At 45.0% G+C, this 24,211-nt stretch overlaps 2 protein-coding genes across 9 annotated transcripts in view; one reads left to right on the forward strand and one right to left on the reverse strand.

Moving 5' to 3' along the window:
- F2 (coagulation factor II, thrombin) lies at window positions 1-17,831 on the forward strand. 8 transcript variants are annotated; one of them, XM_048788702.1, is made up of 14 exons: window positions 1-144; window positions 509-672; window positions 1,190-1,214; window positions 1,395-1,445; window positions 3,021-3,126; window positions 3,202-3,338; window positions 5,272-5,586; window positions 5,871-6,026; window positions 6,106-6,232; window positions 6,734-6,901; window positions 7,426-7,653; window positions 7,821-8,002; window positions 17,384-17,454; window positions 17,570-17,831. In XM_048788702.1, the coding sequence occupies exons 1-14, from the start codon at window positions 66-68 to the stop codon at window positions 17,708-17,710; spliced, it is 1,950 nt and encodes a 649-aa protein (XP_048644659.1). In that variant the 5' UTR covers window positions 1-65; the 3' UTR covers window positions 17,711-17,831. The 8 variants fall into 8 exon arrangements, with proteins under 8 accessions (XP_048644659.1, XP_048644660.1, XP_015333343.1 ...); XM_048788703.1 differs by having other exon boundaries at window positions 7,426-7,599; XM_015477857.2 differs by having other exon boundaries at window positions 5,898-6,026.
- A 2,695-nt stretch (window positions 17,832-20,526) lies between these two features.
- Window positions 20,527-24,211, reverse strand: part of Ckap5 (cytoskeleton associated protein 5) — a 102,944-nt gene continuing 99,259 nt past the window's right edge. Inside the window, exons 43-44 of the mRNA XM_048788216.1 lie at window positions 21,418-21,569; window positions 20,527-21,248 (exon numbers count right to left, since the gene is read on the reverse strand). Of these exons, the coding sequence (XP_048644173.1) occupies window positions 21,003-21,248; window positions 21,418-21,569 (398 nt within the window). The 3' untranslated portion in view covers window positions 20,527-21,002. The remainder of the gene's footprint in view (window positions 21,249-21,417; window positions 21,570-24,211) is intronic.

A 24,211-nucleotide genomic window follows, 5' to 3' on the forward strand; every position in this document is an offset into this window, starting at 1 on the left:
TGTTGGTTCAACATTAACCGAGAGGGGTCAGGACAATCCCTCAGAGTCCCAGGAGCTGACGCACTATGGCGCACGTCCGAGGCCTGGGGCTATCTGGCTGCCTGGCCCTGGCTGCCCTGGTTATCCTTGTGCACAGCCAGGATGGTAAGGGGGCACTGGGAAGCTGGGGCAGGGTAGGGGCTATGGTGTGGGTCCACGGGCTCAGCAGAGAGCCCAGGCAGGCCTGGGGTGGGTCTCAGGTAGAGTGTCCCGCTTAAGGAAGCGGGCAGGTGCTCGGGGCTGGCAGGCCGGCCACTGCTTCTCCCAGCCGTGGTGGGTGAGTGGGCAAGGGGCACCAGTTAGAGGAGGGGAGCTGGGAAGCTGTGTCAGCAGCCTGCAGGGACTCAGCATCCCAGAAACCCCCTCTTGGAAGCCAGCAGGGCAGGCCAGGCTTGCTTCCTGCCCCCACAAAAATGGCCAGGACAGCTGAGCTCTTTGAGGCCACCGTCCCACGACCCTCCTACTGCAGTGTTCCTGGCCCCTCAGCAAGCACTGTCGCTGCTCCAGCGGGTCCGGCGGGCCAACAGTGGCTTCCTGGAGGAGCTGCGCAAGGGCAACCTGGAGCGGGAGTGCGTGGAGGAGCGGTGCAGCTACGAGGAGGCCTTCGAGGCCCTGGAGTCCACCAGCGCCACGGTGAGCCTGGGCTGCTCCCAGGAGGGCGGCCGGCCGGCTCTGTGCCGCAGCAGGGGAGCAGGTCAGCCCTCCTCATTGAGAGCTGCAAGATGGGTAGGCTCAGTGGCTCTTGGGAGGCCCCTCCACCGGGGATGTGTCACGGTCAAGTCCTGCTGAGGCTCCCTGACATCCAGGGCCTCCTATGTGCCTACGCTGGGCTCTTGGGGGTGCCTGATCCTGGTGGAAGCTCTTCTGCCCTCTGCGCCACCCTTGGCCGGGAACTGGTGAGGCCAGGAGCCCGGGCTGGGGTCTCGTGCACCTGGAGCTCTGGGCAGCCCTTCCCAACCGGGGGCCCTGCGTGTCCCTCTCCCCCAGCCCACGGTGGGGTGTGTGCCGGGGACTCCTCTCTCCTCACACACTCTTCTCCTTTTGGAAGCAAAAGTAGGAGACTTGGCCCCGCACCTCCCGCCCCTGTGTGACAGGCTGAGGGAGACAAACTCCATCCTGCCAGAGTCTCATCCCAGCCCTTGTTTTTCAGGATGTGTTCTGGGCCAAGTACACAGGTGAGTGCAGGAAGGGAGGCGGGGGCTCCGGCCAGAGAACGCCCTGCCCCTAGAACCTCCTGGAGCATGCCCACCCCCCATCCCTCTCTTAGTCGGCTGCTGTCCCTGTCATCCCACCGCTTTCACTCCAGCCCGTCCTGTCCCTGCCCCGATCCCAAAGGTGTTCCTGATCTTTTCCAGCTTGTGAGCCAGTGAGGAAACCTAGAGCCAACTTCATGGAGTGTATGGAAGGTGAGGAGCGACAGGGTGGGGGCAGGATCTGCCAGGGCCACCTGGAAGAGGAGGAGAGCAGGTGGGGAGTGTGGCCCTGACATTGAAGTCCCTGTCGTCAAGGATGTGTATTTGCATGTGGATCTCTGAGAGTCAGCAGGTGATTCATGTTGGAGGAACAAAGGAGTGAATGGATAATTAATTTTTAGACCCTTATTCTTGTTTGCCTGACTGGACCTTCTGTCTACCTGAGTCACAGCTCTGATAATGTCACATACTCTCTACAACCTTCAGTGGCTCCCCATTACCCTCACAGAAAAAAAACACAGGTGTCTTAGCCTGGCAAACTTTGCAGGCTCTGCCCTTAACTTCCCTTTCTAGACTTCCTGCTGTACCAAATGTGAACCCAAACCCCTGCTACTCTGACTACAAGCACTTCTGGAAGCATGTCAGGATGTTCCTACTTCTTGGTCCTTAATTATAGTGTCACCGTTCACAGCCCACTGAAAGCCCCTATTTCAATACTAGTTCAAAGGCCTCCACCTTCTCTGAGCCTTCAGGGACCCTCCCTGCTCCTCAAGTGTTCCAAACACATCTTCATTGTGACAATAGGCCCCATGACATGGAACTCCTATCACTAGCCATAGTTTCAATTGTTAAATAACTTAATAAACATTTTGGTAGGCTCCAGGCAGTGTGTCAGGTGCTGGGAATTTTAAGAAAATTGAATACAGTCCCTGCCTTCAAGGACCTCCCGATCTTATAGAAAAACAAAATACAAAACATGAACATGATCTCTAGAAAAGTTCTACTCCAGGTACCAAGAAAACACATGAGAAACTGGCAGCAATGGTACACACCTGTTATCCCAGCAGCTCAGGGGGCTGAGGTAGGAGGATCGTGAGTTCAAAGCCAGCCTCAGCAATTTAGCAAGGCCCTAAGCAACTTAGCCGAGGCCCTGTCTCAAAAAATAAAGAGCACTGGGGATGTGGATCAGTGGTTGAGTGCTCCTGGGTTCAATCCCTGGTACAACACACACACACACACACACACACACACGAGAAGCACATCTGGTTTGATAGCAGAATCAGGGACTGCTTCCGAGAAGAAGTAGGGTTTATCTGACCTAGAGGGATGCACTGGTGAAACCAGGAAACATGCCCTCAGAGGAAGTATCATGTGCAAAGGCCCTGAAGCATGAGCAACTAAGATGACAAGGGGAGAGACCGGAGCCCAATTAGAAGGACCTTGTTCACTTTTTCGTTTTACTGGCCACAAGAAGCCAATGAACAGAAGCTCCATGGAGACAGGCACCTACCTTGACTGTGACTGTCTTACTTATTGCTAGGTCCTCAGTACCTGGCATGGTACCTGTCACATGGTTCTCATGTAGTGAGCACTCAGTGACTATCTGGTGACAGCTGTTAAATGGGATAGAGAACTGTTGTGTGCACAGGAGTTGCTGAGCAGGGATGTTGTGGGCTAAGAAGAGTGGGCCAGAGGGAGCTTGGGGAGGGTGGACAGACAGAGTTTTGCCAGGAGAGAAGGGGACAAATCCTCTGGATTCAGCTGACCCAGGCTGGGGTCTCCTTGCAGGTAACTGTGCCAAGGATCTGGGCATGAACTACCGAGGACATGTGAACGTCACCCGGTCAGGCATTGAGTGTCAGCTGTGGAAGAGTCGCTACCCACATAAACCTGAGTGAGTGGTGGGCTGAGAACGGGGAGTGAGGACGAGGGGCAGGCATGGCTCCTGCTGAGCAATCTCCTATTCCAGCATCAACTCCACCACCCATCCTGGGGCTGAACTGCAGGAGAATTTCTGCCGCAACCCGGACGGCAGCACCACAGGGCCCTGGTGCTACACCACAGACCCCACGGTGCGGAGGGAAGAGTGCAGCGTCCCCGTTTGTGGTAAGCTGGGGCAATCAGGCGGTCGGTGACCAAGGCCCAGGGATCGTCCAGGGGTCTGACAGCCCGGAATGGGCAACAAGACCCTGGCTACCTTTACCACTGAAGTTAGTCATTCAAAACTGAATGTGCCTGTCAGTCAGGAGGTGGGGAGACCTGGGCGAGCCGACTTCTCTCTCGGGTGTTGGCTGCCTTCTCATCCAGGCTCTGGCACATTCGGAACCTGCTTTCTCTCCCGCAAGGCATTCTCTTCCAGGAAGCCCTCCCTGACCATTTCAGTCCCCAAACCCTTTGCTGAGCAACACAGAGCAAGCCTTAGACAGCTCAGGCCTGCAAGAGTCTGTTGTTCTCTCTTCCCATGGTGTGTGGCTTAGCTATAGCCACAGTAACGCTGCAAAACAGCAGTTGCAGTAGTTCAGGGGCACGCACAACCAGCATGTCCTTCTTACGTGACCAGGCTGGGGTGGGGTGGCTCTGCTGGTCTCAGCTGCACTCGCTAGTGTGTCTGATGTCAATGGATGTAGGCTGGGCTTGGCTCTGCTCCAAATGATGGGTCCAGCTGAGCCTGGCTCCCAGCTGCTCTGGCCCCAGAGCTGCTCCCTCATGCTCATGCTGGGGCTGAGGCTGCGTGCCAGCAATTCCCTGGGGCAGCTCTTCCCCCCAGTGACGGCAGAATGTTTTTAATGTCTTAAGGCCTAGGCCAGAATGGGCAGTCAGTCCCACCCAAGTTCTACTGGCTGGAGCAAGTCACATGATCAAGGGCAACTCAAGGCGTAAAATACTGGCTACCTCTAAAATCACAGGGAAATGATGTGGCCGCAGGCAGGGATAAAGAATTCAGAACAGCGATTCAATCCAGGGAACGTGGGTTTCTGGGTTTTGTTCTTTCTGAATCCCTCTTGGACTCATAGCTTCCTTCTGGGTCTGGTCTTAAAGCAAGATACCAATCACCTTAACCAAAACAACTACTCTTATCCACCTTCCCCCATACACACTGATGAGAAATGGGTTGCAGGCACACCGAAACCACACAGGCATTCCTAGTAGACTCCACCAATCTTTCCTGCCATGCCCTATAAGAATACAGAACCCAAGCTGGGTGTGGTGGTGCAGGCCTGTAATCCTAGTGGTTTGGGAGGTTGAGGCAGGAGGATAGTTAGTTCAAAGCCAGCTTCAGCAATTTAGCGAAGCCCTAAGCAACTTAGCAAGACCCAGTATCAAAATAAAAACTAAAAAGGGCTGGGGATGTGGCTAAGTGGTTAAGCATCCCTGGGTTTAATCCCTGGTACCAAGCAGTGGTGCACCCCTGTAATCCCAGGGAGAGTTGCAAGTTCCATCTCAGCCTGGGAAAATTAGTGAGGTCCTATCTCAAAATCAAAAAATAGAAAAAGGGCAGAGTGGCCCTGGTTCAATCCCCAGTGCCACCAGAAAAAAAAAAAAGTGTGTGGGGGGGGACTCCATGAAGTCACTACCAATAAATTACAGATATTCAAGCCAGGTACAGTGTCAGTGTCACATAGCCTATAATCCTAGTGACTGTGGAGAGACCAAGGCAGGAAAAGCCAGTCTGTTCAAAGCAGCCTGAGCAATTTAGCAAGACTCTGTCTCAAAGTAAAAAATAAAAAGAACTGGGGATGTGACTCCATGGTGGAACACCCTCCAGTTCAGTCCCCAGTGCTGCAAAATAAAAAAATTAGAAAATCACAACACGCCCTGGACGATGAAGCTGGTTACAGATCTCCGGCTTGCCTGATGCTTATGCTGGACATTTTGTTTAATCCTCTCAACAACCCTGCAAAAGCACTAGTACTGGGGGAAAGCAGGGAACTGAAGCTGAAGAGGCCAGCTGAGGTCAGACAGACAGACGTCAGCTAACCCTAGCCTGCCGGGCTCCATGTATGGTCCACCCACTCTGCACCTGTCTCCTTCCCACCAGGTGAGGAGCGCTTCACTGTGGAGATGACTCCCCACTCTGGAGGCTCCAGGGGGAACCTGTCACCCTCATCGGAGCAGTGTGTCCCTGAGCGAGGCCGGCAGTACGAAGGGAAACTGGCAGTGACAACGCACGGGTCTCCCTGCCTGTCCTGGTCCAGCCCGCAGGCCAAGGCCCTGAGCAAGGACCAGGATTTTAGCCCAGAGGTGAAGCTGGTGGAAAACTTCTGCCGCAACCCAGATGGGGATGAGGAAGGTGCCTGGTGCTACGTGGCTGGGCAGGCTGGTGACTTTGAGTACTGCGACCTCAACTATTGTGGTGAGCAGGCAGGGTAGGGGTCTTGAGATGCAGAGGACAAAGCTGGGGGAGACTAACAAGAACAGGCGCTGCCCCTTAGCCACACCAGAGTCTTCATCATAGCCTCACAGAAACCCAGGGTGTAGGTCCTATTCCCATTTCACAGACCAGCACATTGAGGCACTGAGGCAGTTGCCTAGTGACCCAGGTGTGTGTGTGTGCTCTTAACCTCAGCACCAATGTCTTCCACGGTTGGCTGGGGTATGTGGGGATCTAGGGCATGGGTGAGGAGTGCCCTACCCCAGCCCTAGCCAGTGCTGGGGTCCCTACAGAGGAGGCCGTGGAAGAGGGGCCAGGGGATGCACTGAGCGAGGATGGGGACGGGACCATAGGAGGACGCACCACCAAGGAGGAGTTCCAGACCTTCTTTGATGAGAAGACCTTTGGCAGCGGGGAGGCAGGTGAGGCATCCATGGGTGTCTGTGTCGCGCTGGGGCTGGTACCCACGATTAGCCCCTCACCACCTGGTTTGCTCTGCAGACTGCGGGCTGCGGCCTCTGTTCGAGAAGAAGACAGTGAAGGACAAAACTGAAGATGAGCTTTTGGATTCTTACATCGATGGGCGCATCGTAGAGGGCTGGGACGCTGAAGTTGGCATCGCACCTTGGTGAGTCCTGGAGCCGTGCACTATCAGTCACTCCAGCGGGTGGGCTGCTGCTGGTCCCCACCCCTCAGTCTTTGCAGGATCCCTCTGCCCAGAGGCTTGGGCTTCCCAGATGACATTAGCACCCGTGATCTCTTATCCACACAGCAACGTATGAGATTGGTTCTATTAATTGTCCAAAGCAGATGGCGGAGCTGAGGCCCAGAGAGCCCAAATGCCCCACCCCAGGCTCGCTGCAGCACTCAACTCCAGTTCTCCTGGCTCCAGAGCTGTGCTAAGCGGTGCAGACTCTGCCCTGGAGGAGGCTGGGAAGGGTTGCAAAAAGCAGGAAGCAGCCCTAGCATCACGTGGGGACTCTAGTCCCTCCAGTCCCCCAGGTCAAGTTGGGAGCCTAGCCCAGGAGGTAGCTCTGTCCAGCTAGGTTTCAGTTGGGACTTCTTTCTACTTTTAGGGCTGGTGAAGGGCAGTGCCCCGGGTCCTAATGCCTCCTGCTCCCCTTACCAGGCAGGTGATGCTCTTCCGGAAGAGTCCCCAGGAGCTGTTGTGTGGGGCCAGCCTCATCAGTGACCGCTGGGTCCTCACAGCTGCTCACTGCCTTCTGTACCCACCCTGGGACAAGAATTTCACTGAGAATGACCTTCTGGTGCGCATTGGCAAGCACTCCCGCACCAGGTACAGAGCCAGTGACCTATGTGTGTCTGGCAGTGGTCTGTGTCCTCCAGGATGCCTGTGAGGACCCTGGTAGCTCCGGGGTATGTGGGAAATGTGTTCCTTCCCACAATATGACATCCTAGCTGTCCCCACCGGAAAGGCCCAATTGGCCATGTCCTGATGGAGGCTTGGAGCTGGGGTCAAAGAGTGAAACCCTGGTCTGTCCCCCACTCTATTCCAGACACTAGGACATGGCCCTGGTTGGAGTCTCTTCAGATAGTGACTGTGTGAACAGGGTGCATGGCCTGTGCTTCTGTCCTTGGCTCCTGGCTTGCCTGACCCCAGAGCCCTGTGTGGGTTTAGGGCTGGGAGGAAGCTTCCAGGAGGCTATCAAGACAGGAACTAGCTCTGTCCCCTCCCTGGTGGCCCTGTGATCACCCTGCCTCCCAGACCCTGAGGACAGGCAGTTTACTTTTTGGGGGAACCGCTGCCTCTCACTTGGGTGAGTCCATGGTCTCTCCGGGTCTCTGTTGGCGCGTGTGCAGGTACGAGCGGAACGTTGAAAAGATATCCATGCTGGAGAAGATCTACATCCACCCCAGGTACAACTGGCGGGAGAACCTGGACCGGGACATCGCCCTGCTGAAGCTCAAGAAGCCCATCACCTTCAGCGACCACATTCACCCCGTATGCTTGCCCGACAAGCAGACGGCAGCCAGGTGGGGCAGCCAGACCTGCGGGGGCATCGGCTGGATTTCTGGTGGGCTGATGAGGTGTGGCCTGGCTGCTGTTCCTTCCTCCTTGCCAGGCCTCAGTCTCAGGGAGGAAATGCAAGTTCTTTCCTGTGCTGGAGGTTTAGATTCTGGTCTCTAGGAGTGGGGTTGGGTTCCAGAGGCTGCTGGAGGGTTGGTCTTACCAGGTCCTTTTCTCTTTCCCCAAGCTTGCTCCAGGCTGGATATAAAGGGCGGGTCACAGGCTGGGGCAATCTGAGGGAGACATGGACGACCACCGTCAGTGAGGTGCAGCCCAGTGTCCTGCAGGTGGTCAATCTGCCCATCGTGGAGCGGCCCATCTGCAAGGCCTCCACGCGGATCCGCATTACGGACAACATGTTCTGCGCTGGCAAGTTTGTGCTTCACAGGCCTGGGGACAGCAGGGACTCACACTGGTAGCTTGAGACAAGTTATGGACACATACTTGGGGTTCTGGCTCCAGTCACTTATAAGCCAAGAGCCGAACCTCTTGGAGGCTCAGTTTCTTTCTCTGTAAAATGGAGATAAAATGTTCATGCCATAAGGTTGTGAGAGGGCCAAATGAAAGAGTGTACATAAAGCATCTGACATGGGGACAGCCACCAGTTCAGTGATCAGTACACACGAGCTCAGCAACGAGAGGTCATGAGTGGGGAAAAGCCATTCATTCAATCATTCAGCAAATATTTATCGAGCGCCTGCTCTGCTCCAGGGGGTGCTCAAGGGTACACAACAGGGACCCACACAGAGGATACCTGTTTCCTGAGACAGCTTCCTTCCTAGGAGAGAATGTCGATGAACAGATCTAGAACATCAGTCCCTGTAAGTGCTATGAAGAAAAATAAGGCAGATTAAGGGAGCAAGTGAGGATGACAAGGGTAATCGTGCTTGTAAATAGAGTGGGCAGAGAGGGTTGGAGAAAGCCTTAGAAGATGATGTTTGCAGAAACAGGAAGAAGCAGAGGAGTAACCGAGGCATGTTGAGGGGAAAGCACATGTCAGGCTGAGGGGGCAGCAGGTGCAAAGGCCCTGAGTTGGGAGAATGTGTGGCAAGTCTGAGGAGTGCCAAGGAGGTCTGTGGGCTGGAGTATAGTAAACCCAGCAAAGCATCAGGAGATGAGGTGGGAGAGGAGTGCAGGAAGAGGGTGGGCACTTTCCTTAGTGCCTTAGTTCTTCTCTCTCCTCCTGCAGTATTAGAGATTGAAACCAAGGAACTACACCTCCAGCTCTTTTGCTTCTTTGTAAATTTGAGACAAGTTGTTGAGGGTCGCCTTGAACTTGCTATCCTCTTGCCTCAGCCTTCCAAATTGCTGGGATTATAGGAATGGATCACTTTGTCCTGCTTCCTGTCATTCTTTTTTTTTTTTTTAATGTTTTTATTAGTTGTTGATTAATTTTTAATTTTTTTAATTTATTTATTGGTATGTGGTGCTGAGAATTGAACCCAGTGCCTCACACATGCTAGGCAAGTGCTCTACCACTGAGCCACAACCCCAGCCCTGCTTCCTGTCATTCTTTGAGTACTTCCTTACTTTCTGGCACAACAAGATGCACAGAAGAATGACTGCATTCTTGAATCACAGTCATTTCTCCAAGTAACCCTTCCAATAGAGAGTGGTATTTAGAAACCAAGATGCAGGGGCTATTGTGCACATTGCTACTGGGGTGTCATGCTTCTAGGCACCTTTCTACATGGAGAGAGCTGAATAATCATATGTGTACAACACCTGTAACAACATCCATATCCATTTTTATAGCTGTCTAATCAGAAATCAAGAATTCATACTGTGACCTCCAATTCCAAAGTAATACCACAAGATGCATTTTAGCTTCTCCCTTTCCATATTTGTAATTCTTGACAGTGAAATACCTGACTCCCATTATTCATGATGTGTTTATTTATTTGATCAATACCAGAGCACACTGAGACTCCCTCATGCGTGACCCTGTGAAAATCCTGTTAACAGAATTCAATATTTCTTAACCATTGCTTCCCTAAGAGTACACAGTGAAAATACTCAGTCCAAAAGTAACTGAGTTGGGTTGATTCTTCCCCACATTTCTCTGTATTATTTATTTTAAATACCATTAGACTTATTCATTTCTGGTTGTGTTCAATATTACCTCCTCCATCTTTGTTGTATTTACTTTTAAAGTACGTGAAATGTTCAAGTGATCATAAAAGAGACAGGTACTGTACACTTTAGAGGTGACACTTCTGCTTCCTTCTATTCTCTCCCCATCCCCCTGCCTTCCAACCACATTTCCATCCTCTTCCTGTAATTAACCAATCTCATTTGTTTGTGGCTTGTTGTTTCTGTATTTCTTTTTGCACCAATGAACAGACACATTTTCTTATTTCCTCTTATATTACACACAGCATAACACAGTATAGAAAATCTTTGTATTTCACTTTTTCCATATAATGAGTGTATCCTGGAAAAGCATTCCATATTGGTTAAAGAATTACATAGTACTCCATTATATGGGTATGCCATAGATTATTCAACAGTTTCCCAGGAATGGACATTTAGAGTATTTCCAGTAGTTTGCAGTTACAAACAATGCTATGGTGAATAATCTTGTGCACATCTATTTTTGGATCCTTGGAGGTGTGTCTTCCAGTATTTCTAGAAGTGGTGATGTTAGGTCAAGAGGTGAACTCATGTTAGGTATTTTAGGTATTGTTAGGTATTTCCAAATTTCTGTCCACATGGGCTGTACCAACTTGCATTGCCATCTACGGTGTATGAAAATGCCCATTCCCCACAGCGTTGCCAACAGAATGCCATACTTTCTCATTTTCACAAACCTGAGAGGTGAGAGAGAACATCTCCTCATAGTTTTAATTTGCCTTTTCTAATTGAAAAAGAAGTCAAACACCTTTTCATATGCTTAATGATCATTTTCAGATAATTTTTGTGAATTGTTTTTTCTTGATTTTTAGCCCATTTTTTGGTATTTTCCCATCAATTTTTAAGACTTCTGTGGGCACAGTGGTGCATGCCTGTAATTCCAGCAGCTCGGAAAGCTGATGTAGGAGGATCGCAAGTTCAAAGCCAGCAGCAAAACCAAGGCTAAGCAACGCAGTGAGACCCTGTCTCTAAATAAAATACAAAATAGGGCTGGGGATGGGGCTCAGTGGTTGAGTTCACCTGAGTTCAATCTCTGATACCCTCGCCTCTCCCCACACACAAAAAAAGACTTCTTCATGAACTTGTGATAGTAGGCCTTTATTTGTGATATATATCACAAATATTTTCTGCAGCTTTTCAGTTTTTTAAAAATTATTTATAATCATTTGCCATGCAATTAAAAAAATAAATCTTATGTAGCTAAACATGGGGGCACATGCCTGTAATCCCAGCAATTTGGGAGACTGAGGCAAGTGGATTGCAATAAAGGTCAAACTGGGCAATGTAGGGAGCCTCTGCCTCAAAATAAAAACTAAAAAGGACTGGGGATGTAGCTCAATGGCAAAGTGCCTCTGGGTTCAATCCCAGTACCAAAAGAAAAGAAATTGAATCTGGATTTTGGTGCTAGGGATTGAACCCAGGTGCATTTTACCACTGAGTTACATCTCCCGTCCTTTTCTTTTTTAAAATTTTAAATGATTTTTTAAAAAATAAGTGACATGAAATGCATTACAATACTTATTACACATATGCAGCACAGTTTTTCATATCTCTGGTTGTATATAAAGTATGTTTCCAGTCCTTTTTTAAAAAAATGTTTTAATGTTGAGACAGTATCTTGCTAAGATACCAACTAGCTATCCCTACACCATTCATTCAAAATTCCATTTTTGCCCCTTTCATCACATTCTAGGTTTTTATGTGTACTTGAGTATGTTTTTGGACACATTGTTCAGTTGTCTATTTTTTGAGCCAGTAACACATTTGGGGGACATTGCTGAGGATAGAACCCTGGGCCTCACCCATGTGAGGCAAATAAATGCTCTACTACTGAGCTTTGCTTTAGCCTCCAGGTTATTATAACTGGAGAGGCTTTAGAATATGTTGGGTGTCTAGTAGGGCTCATCTCTCTTGCTTATTCTTTTCCAGTGTTTTCCTGGCAATTCTTTCAGGTTTGGTTTTCCACATGAATTTAGTATCAACTTCTCTAGTTCCATTAAAAAAGCATATTGACATATGTTACATTTATAAACTAATTTAGGGCAAACTGACATCCTTTTGATCTTCAGTCATATCTATCCAAGGGTAAGAAATGTCTTCCATTTGTTCAAGTCTGCTATTGTCTTTCTTGAGTGCTGCAGTGCATTCCCTTGTGTTTTTTTTCCCTCCTTGGTAACTTTTACATATTTGTGTTTTCTCCCTTATTTTTCTTGAGTAAATTAGCTAGTGGTTTGCTAGTTTTGCAAAAACAAATAAATAACACCTAGGAATTTGACTCGTTCCATAATTAGGCCTATTGTTTTTCTTTTCTTTTCCATATGAGTCTATCATTTGTCTATTCAGTAATATTTTTTAAAGATTATTTTAAAAAAATATTTAAAAAATTTTTTAGATGTATGGACCTTTGTTTTACTCATTTATGTGTAAGTAGTGCTGAGAATTGAACCCAGTGCTTCACACATGCTAGGCAAGCCCTCTACCACTGAGCCACAGCCTCAGCCCCTTTAAAAAGTATTTAAAAAAAATTTTTTTTAGTTATTGAAGGACCTTTATTTTCTTATTTATATGTGGTGCTGAGAATTGAACGCAATGCCTCACACACACAAGGCAAGCACTCTACGGCCAAGCTACAATTCTAGCCCCTATTTGGTAATATTTTAAATTTTTTATCTCCTGTTCTTTCTTCTGGTTTACTTTGTTGTTTTCTTTCTGACTTTTTGAACTGACAATTTGGTTTATAAATTTTTGTTTCTTATTTGGTCACTAGGGATTTAACCCAAGGGTGCTTTACTATGGAGTATACTCCTACCCCACCCCTCTTTTTTAAATTTTGAGAAAGGGTTTTGCTAAATTGTTGAGGTTGGCTGAAATTTCTGATCCTCCTGCCTCAGCCACCTGAGTAGCTGATTCCTGGCATATGCCACCATGCCTGGCTGGTTTATTTATTTTTTATCTTCCATATCTATTGATTAGGGCCACTCATTTTCTTCTAGTTGTTGCCATTGTTGTAAAAAATTCAGTAAATTGTTTGTATTCCCTTTTCACCCAAGAGTTGTTTAAAGGTGGTTTTTAAATTTCAGGACGGGAGCCAGATGTGGTGGCATAGGATTATAATTCTAGTGGCTTGGGAGGCTGAGGCAGAATTTCCTGAGACCATATCTCAAAAAGTAAAAAAGAACTGGGAGATAGATAGCTCAGTGGTGGACACACCTGGGTTCAATCCTCAGAACAGTAAAATAAAATAAACATAAATTTCAAGATGAGAAGATCCTTCTGTATTTTGATTTTGCTAATAAGTTTTAGTTTTACTTCATTATTTTTATGAGGTACTGAGAATCGAACCTAGGGCCTCACCCATGCTAGCAAGCTCTTTACCATTGAGCCACAACCCCAGCCCTTATTACTTCTTATTAGGTAATTTATGGCCTTACTTAAATTCACTCAATCTCTTTTGTACCATTTGCTGTATTAAAATCCCTTATTGTAGCTGGGGTTGTAGATCAGTGGTTGACTGTGAGTTTAACATAACCAAGACTCTGGGTTTGATCCCTAGCACCATAGAAAATTTATTTGCTATTATTATTATAATAATTATTATTTTATATACATTATTTATTTATTTATTTATATTTGAGAGAGAGAGAGAGAGAGAGAGAGAGAGAGAGAGAGAGAGAGAGAGAGAATTTTTCAATATTTATTTTTTAGTTTTCGGCAGACACAACATCTTTGTTTTTGTATGTGGTGCTGAGGATCGAACCTGGGCCGCACGCATGCCAGGCAAGCGTGCTACCACTTGAGCCACATCCCCAGCCCCTATATACATTTTTTAGTTGTCAATGGATCTTTATTTTTTTTAATTTATATGTGGTGCTGAGAATTGAACCCAGTGCCTCACACATGCTCAGCAAGTGATCTCTACCACTGAGCCACAACCCCAGCCCCCCAAATTTATTTATTTATTTAATTTTTTGAAAATTTTTTTAGTTATACATGGACACAATATCTTTATTTTGTTTATTTTTATGTGGTGCTAAGGATTGAACCCAAGGTCTCTCACATGCGAGGCGAGTGCTGTACCACTGAGCCATAACCCCAGCCCCCAAAATCTATTACTAATGTATTTCTGTCTGCCTCTTTTACATATGCTATAGTTTTTATTTTATAAATGTGGTTTCTTTATGATTTGGTGCAGATATATATAACTGTTACTTATTCATTTTGATTGTAGCTTTTAACATTATTCTTTAAATTATTTTCAGTGGGCTGGGGATGTGGCTCAATCGGTAGCGCGCTTGCCTGGCATGCGTGCGGCCTGGGTTCGATTCTCAGCACCACATACAAACAAAGATGTTGTGTTCGCCGGAAACTAAAAAAAGTAAATAAATATTAAAAAATTCAAAAAAATATATTTAAAAAAAATAAATTATTTTCAGTTTCAGGATCACTGTTCCTGCTTTTCTTTTTAAAGAATTTAACCTTTATTTTATTTGTTTTTTTGTGGTGCTGAGAATCAAACCCAAGGCCTCACCCATGCTAGGCAAGCTCTTTACCACTGAGCTACCACCCCAGCCCACTTGCTTTTTTTTGATAACTCTTTGCTAACCCTTTACTTTTAACCTCTATGAATTGTTTTAGATGTGTCTCATAAATAGCAGATTCTTACTTTATGAGTCAAATTAAAACTTTAATAGATGAGTTAAGTCCATTCATATTTGTTGATGTGATTGATAGGGTTAGTATTAATTCATTATTTTAGAATTATTATGTATATTATATTTCATGTGATGTTTTTAAAAAATATTTATATTTTAGTTGTAGTTGGACACAATACCTTTATTTATTTTTATGTAGTACTGAGGATAGAACCCAGGGCCTCGCACTTGCTAGGCAAGTGCTCTACCGCTGAGCCACAACCCCAGGTCATGATGTGTGAGCTTTGCATTTGAAAGTTTTATATATTTAGGAAAGTTTAAGCTGGGTGCAGTGGCACATGCCTGTAATCCCAGCAGTTTCTGGAGGCTGAGGCAGGAGGATCTCAAGTTCAAAGCCAGCCTCAGCAAATGGTGCTAAGCAACTCAGTGATACCCTGTCTCTAAATAAAATACAACATAGGTCTGGGGATGTGGCTCAGTGCCTCCAAGTTCAATCCCTGGTACAAAAAAAAAAAAAAAAAAAAAAATTACATTTTGCTCTGGTGATAGTCTTTGGGATCCCACTTCAAACTGCCCTAATTCCTTGTTTTTCTTTTCTTTTGGTTGTGGTTATTGAACTCAGAAGGTGCTCTTCTACTGAGCTACATCCCAGCCCTTTTTATTTTTCATTTTGAGCCAGGGTCTTGCTAAGTTGCTGAGGCTGGCCTTGAGCTTGGGGTCCTTCTGCCTCAACTTCCCCAGTCACTAGGATTACAGGTGTATGCCCACCATGTCTGACCTTTTTTTTTTTTTTTGGATGGGATGTTGCTGTTATCCAGGCTGGGCTCAAGCCATCCTTTCTTGCTTCCTCCTCGTGAAGCTCCTGAGAGGCTGGGAGTACAGGTGTACAATACCATGCCTGGCTTTTTTTCCTTAAATTTTCAATTACGCCTTTAAATTCCATCTGCCGGCTGTACGGAAATCAATGAGCTTATTTTCCTTTCCTCTCATATTTTTAGTTGTACTATTTCTACTTGTTAGAACAGTTAATTAATCCTTCTATTGAAGAATCCCACTCAGATCTTTTTCTTTTTAATTTTATATGGACACAGTATCTTTGTTTTATTTATTCATTTTTTATGTGGTGCTGAGTATCGAACCCAGTCCTCTCGCATGCAAGGCAAGCACTCTACCACTGAGCTACAGCCCCAACCCATCCCACTCAGCTCTTGGTTGGAGGAAGCTTAGCCATCAGAAGATTCTTCAAGAAGGGTTATGGGTGTGGAGTTTCCTGAGTCGTAAGCTTACAATCATTTTTTTTTTTTTCATAGTCCTGGCATTAAAGGACAACTTTATTGTAACTAAAACCCAAAGTTAATATTCTTCTTTGAATTTTTTGGTACTGGGAATTGAACCCAGGGGTACTTAACCACTGAGCCACATCTCCAGCTCTTATGTTTTTAAAATTTTTTAAATTTTAATTTTTTTACATATTACAGTAGAATGCATTACAATTCCTATTCCAGCCCTTTTTATTTTGAGACAAGATCTTGCTAAGTTACTGAGGCTGGCTTTGAGCTCACAATCCTCCTGTCTCAGCCTTCTGAGTCACTGGGATTACAGGTGTGCATCACTGAGCCCAATTGCATGTTGTTTTTGAAAAGTCTAATGCCAGTGTAATTCTTTCACCCTTGTAAAATTTTCAATCTTTTTGCTTGGAGGCCTTGAGGATTTTTACTTCATCTCTGAAGCGTTGCAGTTTTGTTTGGATGTTTCAGAGTTGATTATTTTGGGTCAATTTTGCCAGGTACCCATTGGATCCTTTTACTATGTACATTCAATTTGTTCTTCATTTCTGTGAAATTTTCTTGGATTATTAATGAAATACTGTTTCTGTTCCATTGTTTTATTGTTCTCCCTTAGAAACTCAAATGCCTTCTTTTGGCTTGAGTTCCATTTCAATTACTTTCTGCTTTTTATTTCTTCTCGTTGTTTTGTCCATTTAGATTTTTTGGATTTCTGATTCAAGATTCTTTTCACATGCACAGGTTTGAGGATATTTTATTCAGCTACAGTTTTGGAGTTGTATTCTGGGGAGAATTCTGTTGGCTCAGGTCTTTTTATTCATTTTTTTTTTAGGTACCAGGGATTTAACTCAGGGGCACTCAACCACTGAGCTACATCCCTAGCCCTATTTTGTATTTTTATTAGAGACAGGATCTTACTGAGTTGCTTAGCAAGCCTTACTAAATTGCTGAGGCTGGCTTTGATCCTCCTTGCCTTGGCCTCCTGAACTGCTGGGATTACAGGCGTGCGCCACCGTGCCTGTCAGGTCTTTGTATTGTTTTCACATAGCCTCTTTCTATGGTTCTATTTAGTTTTCATCCAGTTATTTGTAGATTAAGGGTTATTTATAAAATTCCCCATTTGACTCCATCTGCGTCTTCTATCAAGCAGCTATTTTCCATCTCATTCCTACATAATTTTCAGTATTTAGATATACAACTCAATATACTGAATTAATTTGAAATTTGGATGAGTGTTCTATTTATGTTGAAGGTGTGGTTTGTGTGTGTAGGCTGTGTCGTGGTTGTTCATCTCATTCTGTGTTGTTTGTTGAGGACAGTGGGCAGTTTTGGATAAAGGGAACAGCTATAATCCTCAGCTACCTATAAGTCTAACTTCCTTTAAAAAAAAATCATTCTCAGTTTGGTGTGTGTAGAGGAAGAATGGATTATAGGTGGGCAGAGTAGAACTGGGAAAACTGGTATGGTTCAGGGGAGAGGTCCAGGAGTGGAAGTGGTGAGACATAGTTGGATTTGGGATATATGCTGAAGGTAGAGCCAGTGAGATTTGCTAAAGGACTGGATGTGTGCGGTAAGGAATTGAAGAGGTCAAGGATGAGTGCTGGAAGGGGACAAGGGATCCTCACAGGCTATAGCCCTTGAATGGGAGTGGCTCCTGAGCCCTGCTGTTCTCTCTCTAGGTTATAAACCAGATGAAGGGAAGCGAGGAGATGCTTGTGAAGGTGACAGTGGGGGACCCTTTGTCATGAAGGTAAGCTTCTCTGAGGCCAGGGCTGGTGGGTAGATTTCAAAGGAAGCGGGAGGGTTGGGTGAGGAGGGACACTACCTTGGATTTGACTATTGGAAACTTCGTCTTTCTTTCTCAGAGCCCCTTTAACAATCGCTGGTATCAAATGGGCATCGTCTCATGGGGTGAAGGCTGTGACCGGAATGGGAAATATGGCTTCTACACACACGTGTTCCGTCTGAAAAAGTGGATACAGAAGGTCATTGATAGGTTTGGATAAGGGGCCACTCACATTCTGGGCTCCTCACTGCAAAGTGACAGAAACCAATCCAGTGAAAGAATTATTTTTTTGGTTTGTTTCTAAAAGGATAGTTCTCAATAAAAGTGACTCTGTCAATGAGTCTCAATGCTCCCAGTGCCGTTCATGGGCAGCTTCCTGGACTTGGCTCAGAACAACCAGTAATACTACTGGTTACACAGGAAAACTTCAAAGAATCCACCATCTCCAGGACACAGCCAGCTGAGAGGGGAGGTGGTAGGGTGAATATATAAGATTTTACAACATTCCACACCCAGAGCTTTAACAGATTGTCTTGATAATACTCATAGAATGTGGGTACTATCCAAACAAGAGGTAGGCAAGTGAACAGACTTGGAGAAGTAGCTTGTCCAGAGTTCCACATCTAAGAAAAATCAAAGTAGGAATTGAAACAAAGGTTGGTGAGGCCTGTGCTTTTGGTTGCTCTGCTCTAAAGAGCTTGTCCTAACCCCAGAGGAGAGGCTGGGGGACGGGGACACACGTAGATGCATCTTTGTCTTTACCTCAGACTTATCCTAGTAAGACCCTACATTCTTCCTCATGTCATTAAAATGGCAGATTTTTGCCAAGAGACTTGGTATTTAAAATGCCTTCATTTGATAGCAGTGCTCCTAGCAGTGCTCTGGGTCAGATTTTGGCTCCAGCCTTGGATGGTACAACCATGGTTTAGTCCCTTGATCTCTCTGAGAAAATTTCTCAAATTTTAAAGGATGTACTTCTGTTCCCACTATTGCCTGGCAACTAGACTGGGTAGACATCCAGCCTGGCATGTTTGAAGTTTCTCTGCTGCTTACCTCCTCCCTTCTTTGATCCCCACAAATAGCCTATCAGGGGGACTATTGCTTCCTGAAATTCACACACAGCAGTTAACAGATTAGAGCAATTTGTTTTCCCAGGAAATAGGGCCTAGGGGTTAAGTGGATTTGTAAAAGGTTTGGATAAATTTAAAAATCACGAATGATAGACTTTATTGTTTTTATTTTTATTTATTTATTTTTGGTAGCAGGGATTAAAACTAGGGGTATTAACCACTGAGTCACATCTCCAGCCCTTTTTACTTTTTATTTAGAGTCAGGGCTTCACTAAATTACTCAGAGCCTCACTAAGTTGCTGAGGCTGGCTTTGAATTTGCAATCCTCCTGCCTCAGCCTCCAGAGCCGCTGGGATTACAGGTGTGCACCACTGCACGCAGCTGTGAAAGGACTTTAAAGATGCCCTTTCATAGCACATTCTTCAAGGTTATTGTTCATCCATTGATATTAGCTGAAGGGCTGTGTTGAGAGGTCACATCCCTGAGTTATAGGGAGTAAAACTTAATATCTATCTGCTTCAGGTATAGGATAGGGGAGTAGAATATGGATGCCATGTGGTTCTCATTTTTGGCTTGGAATTTTCACTAACATGCATGGTTTTAAAGCAAGAAAGACTCTGAAGTAGTATCTTTAACCACAACCCCACATCCTTTTTCATTTTTCCATACATAAGGGAACAGAGAATTAGGACAGAGTTCCTTTCTCTCATTCTTTGGTTCTTGTTGACCAGAAAGCAGGGTAAACTGGGTACAGTGGTGCACACTTGTGCACTAGCTACTCAGGAGGCTAAGGTTGGGGGATTGAGAGTTTGAGGCCAACATGGGCAACCCAAAACCTGCTTTTTTAAACAAAGACACATCTCACCAACATCACTGTCTGTTGTAAGCTCTGGGCACCTGGGGTTTCAAATTAGTTGTGCTAATTCCAGACCAAAGTGCAGGCACTTTCCAATTATGCTCTTTTACAATAGCAATGAACTCCATTTACCCTGCTGTGAACACTTACCCACTTCAATGCTTGCTGTATAAGGGAGAAAAACAAGGTTAATTTCAGGCAGTCTAGGGACCACTTGTAGATGATGACTGGAAGTAACAGGGAATTCATTTAATAGAATAATCGAGAGTGGATTCAGTTTCCATCAGCTTTTTTTTTTTTTTTTCCTACTGGGAATTAAACCCAGGGGTGCTTTACCCCTGAGTTACATCAGTTACATTTCCAACCCTTTTAATTTTTTGAGACAGGTTCTTACAAAGTTGCTGAGGCTGGCTTTGAACTTGCAATCCTTGTACCTCAGCCTCCCAAGTTGCTGGGATTATAGACTTGTGCGGCCACACCTGGCTAGTCTTTCAGTTTTTGAATACCAGATGTGTAGAAGGTGGGCTAGGAGAGCTTCCCAATTGCTTTAAGTCTCCCCCTGATCAAGAATCTTAGTCCTGAAGTCTTTGTCACCACGGAGGGAGGTTCTGTGGAATTTATTCCAGACTTGACTCCTGAGTTTACATCTTATTCCTCACTCATACTCATTGCAAAGCAACTGTTGGTCTGAACCAAGAGCTCAGATAACAGGAAATGACCAAGCTCTCCCCAACTCCATTAGTCCAATGAACCTAAATCCAGTTGTGGAGTTGGAATCACTATAGTCCAGCCAATACCTGAGCACAGTCTCATCTGTATTTGGGCAGCAAAGAAAGTGGTGGGATGGAAAAGCTCCTTGGAACTACTGGAGATGACTGAAGAAAAGTCATCACCAAGACCTCAAGATAGGGAAGGATGGAGATTTCTCTGCTCCCCTATGTGGAAAGAAGGAAAGGCAAGTCCTCCTGCCCACAGGAGTAACAGACAGCCCCAGTATGAGCTCAACAGGCAGCAATGAACCTTTTTCCAACTGGCTATTTACCCAGCTGACCCCCAAAAGGTGACAGAGCTGCCCTGCACTCCCAGATATGGAGCATCTTGGGAGACAGGTATAGTTAATGCAAACTTTATTTATAAAAGACTCTTAAATTAGTTGTTGTCTCATGCCATGCATTCATACAGAATACAGTGACCCTTCAGGGCTACAGGAAGAAGAGCTCACAAACTCAAAACTATTAAAGAAGTTCTAATAGTTAAAAGCTAGGAAAGATTAGGACAATTTTACAAATGAGCAATTAAAAATAAAACAAAAGAAAAAGGATATGGAATCTAGTCTGAGCTGAGTGGGGCAGCTGTTTACAAGTCTGTACACTAACCTAATCCACAGACAGTCTTCTAGAGGCGGGTGTCGATGGAGAGAAGCGGGGCACGTACAGACTTGTGCAACAGCTATTCCTCCCCCCCACCTGCTGCGGTCTGATACATACAACCAGTTTGTGTACACTAGGCCTGCCAAGGCCACTTCACACTATGAGGACTTCTAGTTTAGTAAACTAAAGCTGCAGGGTGCAGGGGGATGGGCAGCTTCATTTGCGACTGCTCTTTATTCTCTCCAGTCTTTTTTTCAAGTCATCAATGTTAGTTGTGGAGGACGAGGAGGAGGTCAAAGTTCCTGCAGAGTGGGTCTGGTTAGAATCCAGGTCTGAATGCTGGTGCTGCTCCCGTGATTCCCGCAGCTGAGAGAGCTTGCTATGGAGCATGTCTGTGGAAGAGGCGACTGGAGGAATTGCTGGTTTGGAAAGCAAAGAGGTCAGTGGAGGTCTGTCATCTTGCTGTTGAGAGAAGAAGAGACACTGTTTAAAACTGGGGAAAGCACGACAAAGGAAAAGATGCAGCTCTGGAACCACATACACCAGGACGGAGCCACTTCTCTGTGGGGCAGCCTATCCCCAAACCATGTAACTGTTCTCCCTGACCCACACAGTAGGAAAGGAGCAGTACCTTTGTGTTGTCCAGACCACATCGCTGTCGGAGGATTTTTAGCCTTTCCAGGTAGACAGATGGACCCACTTCTTCTCCATTTGTGTTACCTATGGAGGACACTGTGCTTGTGGGAGTGGGCACACATGTGACCTCCATCTGAGGGGAGATGCCTAAAGAGGAAAATGTAGAAGGAACATTCAAATATATACATATACTGCTTGGAGACTACTTTGGTCAATCTGTCACCAAAGAGAACAATTAAGAGTTTCTAGGGTTGGGGGTGTAGCTCATTGGTGGAATTTGTGTTAGCATGCACAAGGTTCTGGGTTTGGTCCCTAGTACCTAAAAGCAAATACCAAAAATTTCCATGGGTTTGAATTTTGCCACTGTACTTGAAAACTAAAAAATCCACAAGGATTCACCTGGATGAACTGGGTTCAATCCACAGCACCACATAAAAATAGATACATAAATAAAGTGTCCATCTACAACTAAAAAAATAATTTTATATATATATATATATTTGATAAGCATCAGGCAAACTTCAAGGTTTTCAGATACAGAAAGGAAAAACGTACGTAAGTTGGATTGTCTGTCTACAACCTGGTTATGCAAGCAGTTGCTATTCTAGTAATCCCAGGGCTAACTTGGACAATCCAAATAAAACAAACTATTCCTGAGTATACTGTAATTACCCAACTGAAAAACCTGAGGACCTTCAAATGTGTGGAAGAATCAGATTAGGTTTTGGCCAGGTGAGAAAACAAGAGAAAGCTCTTCTTCAAACCTGTAAAGGCCAGCAAGGAGCTCAAGGCTATGGGGTATTAAGGAAGAAGAGAGGAAGAAGCTGAAGTGTCCAACAAACATCTTTTAAAGCAGGACAGGCACCAGAGTATCTGTAACCTCATCATTAAGATCAATATTCTAACAATACAGGGGAAAACCAAAAATTAAACAAAAAATATAACCAAAAAGATCTATCTTGGTTCCAGGAGACTGAGGCAGAAAGATTGCCAGTTTGAGGCCAGTCTCAGCAATTAGGGAGACCCTGTCACAATATAAAATGAAAAGTGCTGGGGATATAGCTCAGTGTTAAAGTAACCTCGGGTTTAATCCCTAGTTAATGGTAAAAAAACAAAACAAAGCATCTAATTGTGGCTGGGCTTGTAGCTCAGTTGTAGAGCACTTGCCCAGCATGTGCAAGGCCCTGGTTTCCATGCCCAGCACAGAAAATCAACAAAATAAAGACTCCTAATTTGATTTCAATGAAAATGCATTATGTTTCCTAAGATAAGATACTGGGAGGAAAAACTGCTTTATGATAAATAGAAAAGTAAAATGGGTATGTGCAGGGGTTTGCACGCCTGTTAATTCTAGCAACTTGGGAGGCTGAGACAGAAGGATTATAAGTTTGAGGCCAGCCTTAGCAATTTAGCAAGACTTTCAGCAACTTAGTGAGATTCTGTCTCAAAAAGAAAAAAATAAAAAGGATTGAGGATGTCATTCAGAGGTAAAGCACCCTTTGGTACAATCTATAGTACCAAATAAAAAATGAATTCCTCCTCAGGCAAGAGGAATTCTTTAATGTAAAGACAGAGAATGGGCTGGGGCTGTAGCTCAGTGGTAGAGCGCTTGCCTAGCACATTCGATCCTCAGCACCACATAAAGATAAACAAATAAAATAAAGGCATGCTGTCCTTCTACAACTATAAAAAAATAAAAAAAAAAAAGATAAAAGAGATTATGTTGAGAGGGTGAGAAATGAATGAGGAATAATGTAAAAGCCAGTGAAATAAGAGATGTCTGAATAAATGAAACCAATTCAACAATCAATGGGATCACAGGCTGGTGTTGCAAATGTAGTGTTTAGGTCAATTAATTATAATTTTTAAAATTTTTTTTTTAAGAGAGAGAGAGAGAGAATTTTTTTTTAATATTTATTTTTTAGTTTTTGGTGGACACAACATCTTTCTTTGTATGTGGTGCTGAGGATCGAACCCGGGCTGCACACATGCCAGGCAAGCGTGCCACCGCTTAAGCCACATCCCTAGCCCAATTAATATTAATCAATATTAAAAACTTTGGAAAAGGAGGCCCTAACCTGATCAACTGATCAACCAAACCATGGTATGTCCATATGTGTACACTGTTTGACATTCTGTTCACTACCCTTCAAGAAAAAGACTCTGGAGGTTGGGGTTGTGGCTCAGTGGTAGAGTGCTCGCTCAGCATGTGCAAGGCCCTGTCTGGGTTTGATCCTCAGCACCAAATAAAAATAAATAAATAGAATAAAGATATGTGTCCAACTACAACTAAAAAATAAATATTAAGGAAAAAAAAGAAAAAGATTCTGAAGGTTTTGGAGAAAGGGAATTTAAGGTGTCAAAAACAAGGAAAACCAATTATTTAAGAGAATAACTGGAGCTTTACCACATGCAAGATACATGCTGAGAAAGAAAGCTGATTTGAGTCTGAAAACCACAGAGGAATTATGCTTTTATAGGTAAACAGCTTTGGAATGAAAGAGTAGATGAACTTTACTAAACTTGGAAAAAATTTAACAATGGACAAATATGAGAGCTGAAGTCAGTTGGCCCTGATGAGAGGAACTTTTGCAATTGGGTCTGTGTTTCACTGGTTAAGGTTGTGACAACTATTTTCTGTAAATGAAATCTTCTAAGTCTTCCTTTTGTCTCTAGATCCTGTGAGCACTGATTCTCAAAAAATGGCTTATTCACTGTGGGAACAGTAATATTTCAGCTTAAACTTAGGATATACGTTCATCATTCATACCATTCAACAAATACCTAGT

The sequence above is a fragment of the Marmota marmota genome, unplaced genomic scaffold, assembly GCF_001458135.2.
Source record: "Marmota marmota marmota unplaced genomic scaffold, marMar, whole genome shotgun sequence".
Lineage (NCBI taxonomy): Eukaryota > Metazoa > Chordata > Mammalia > Rodentia > Sciuridae > Marmota > Marmota marmota.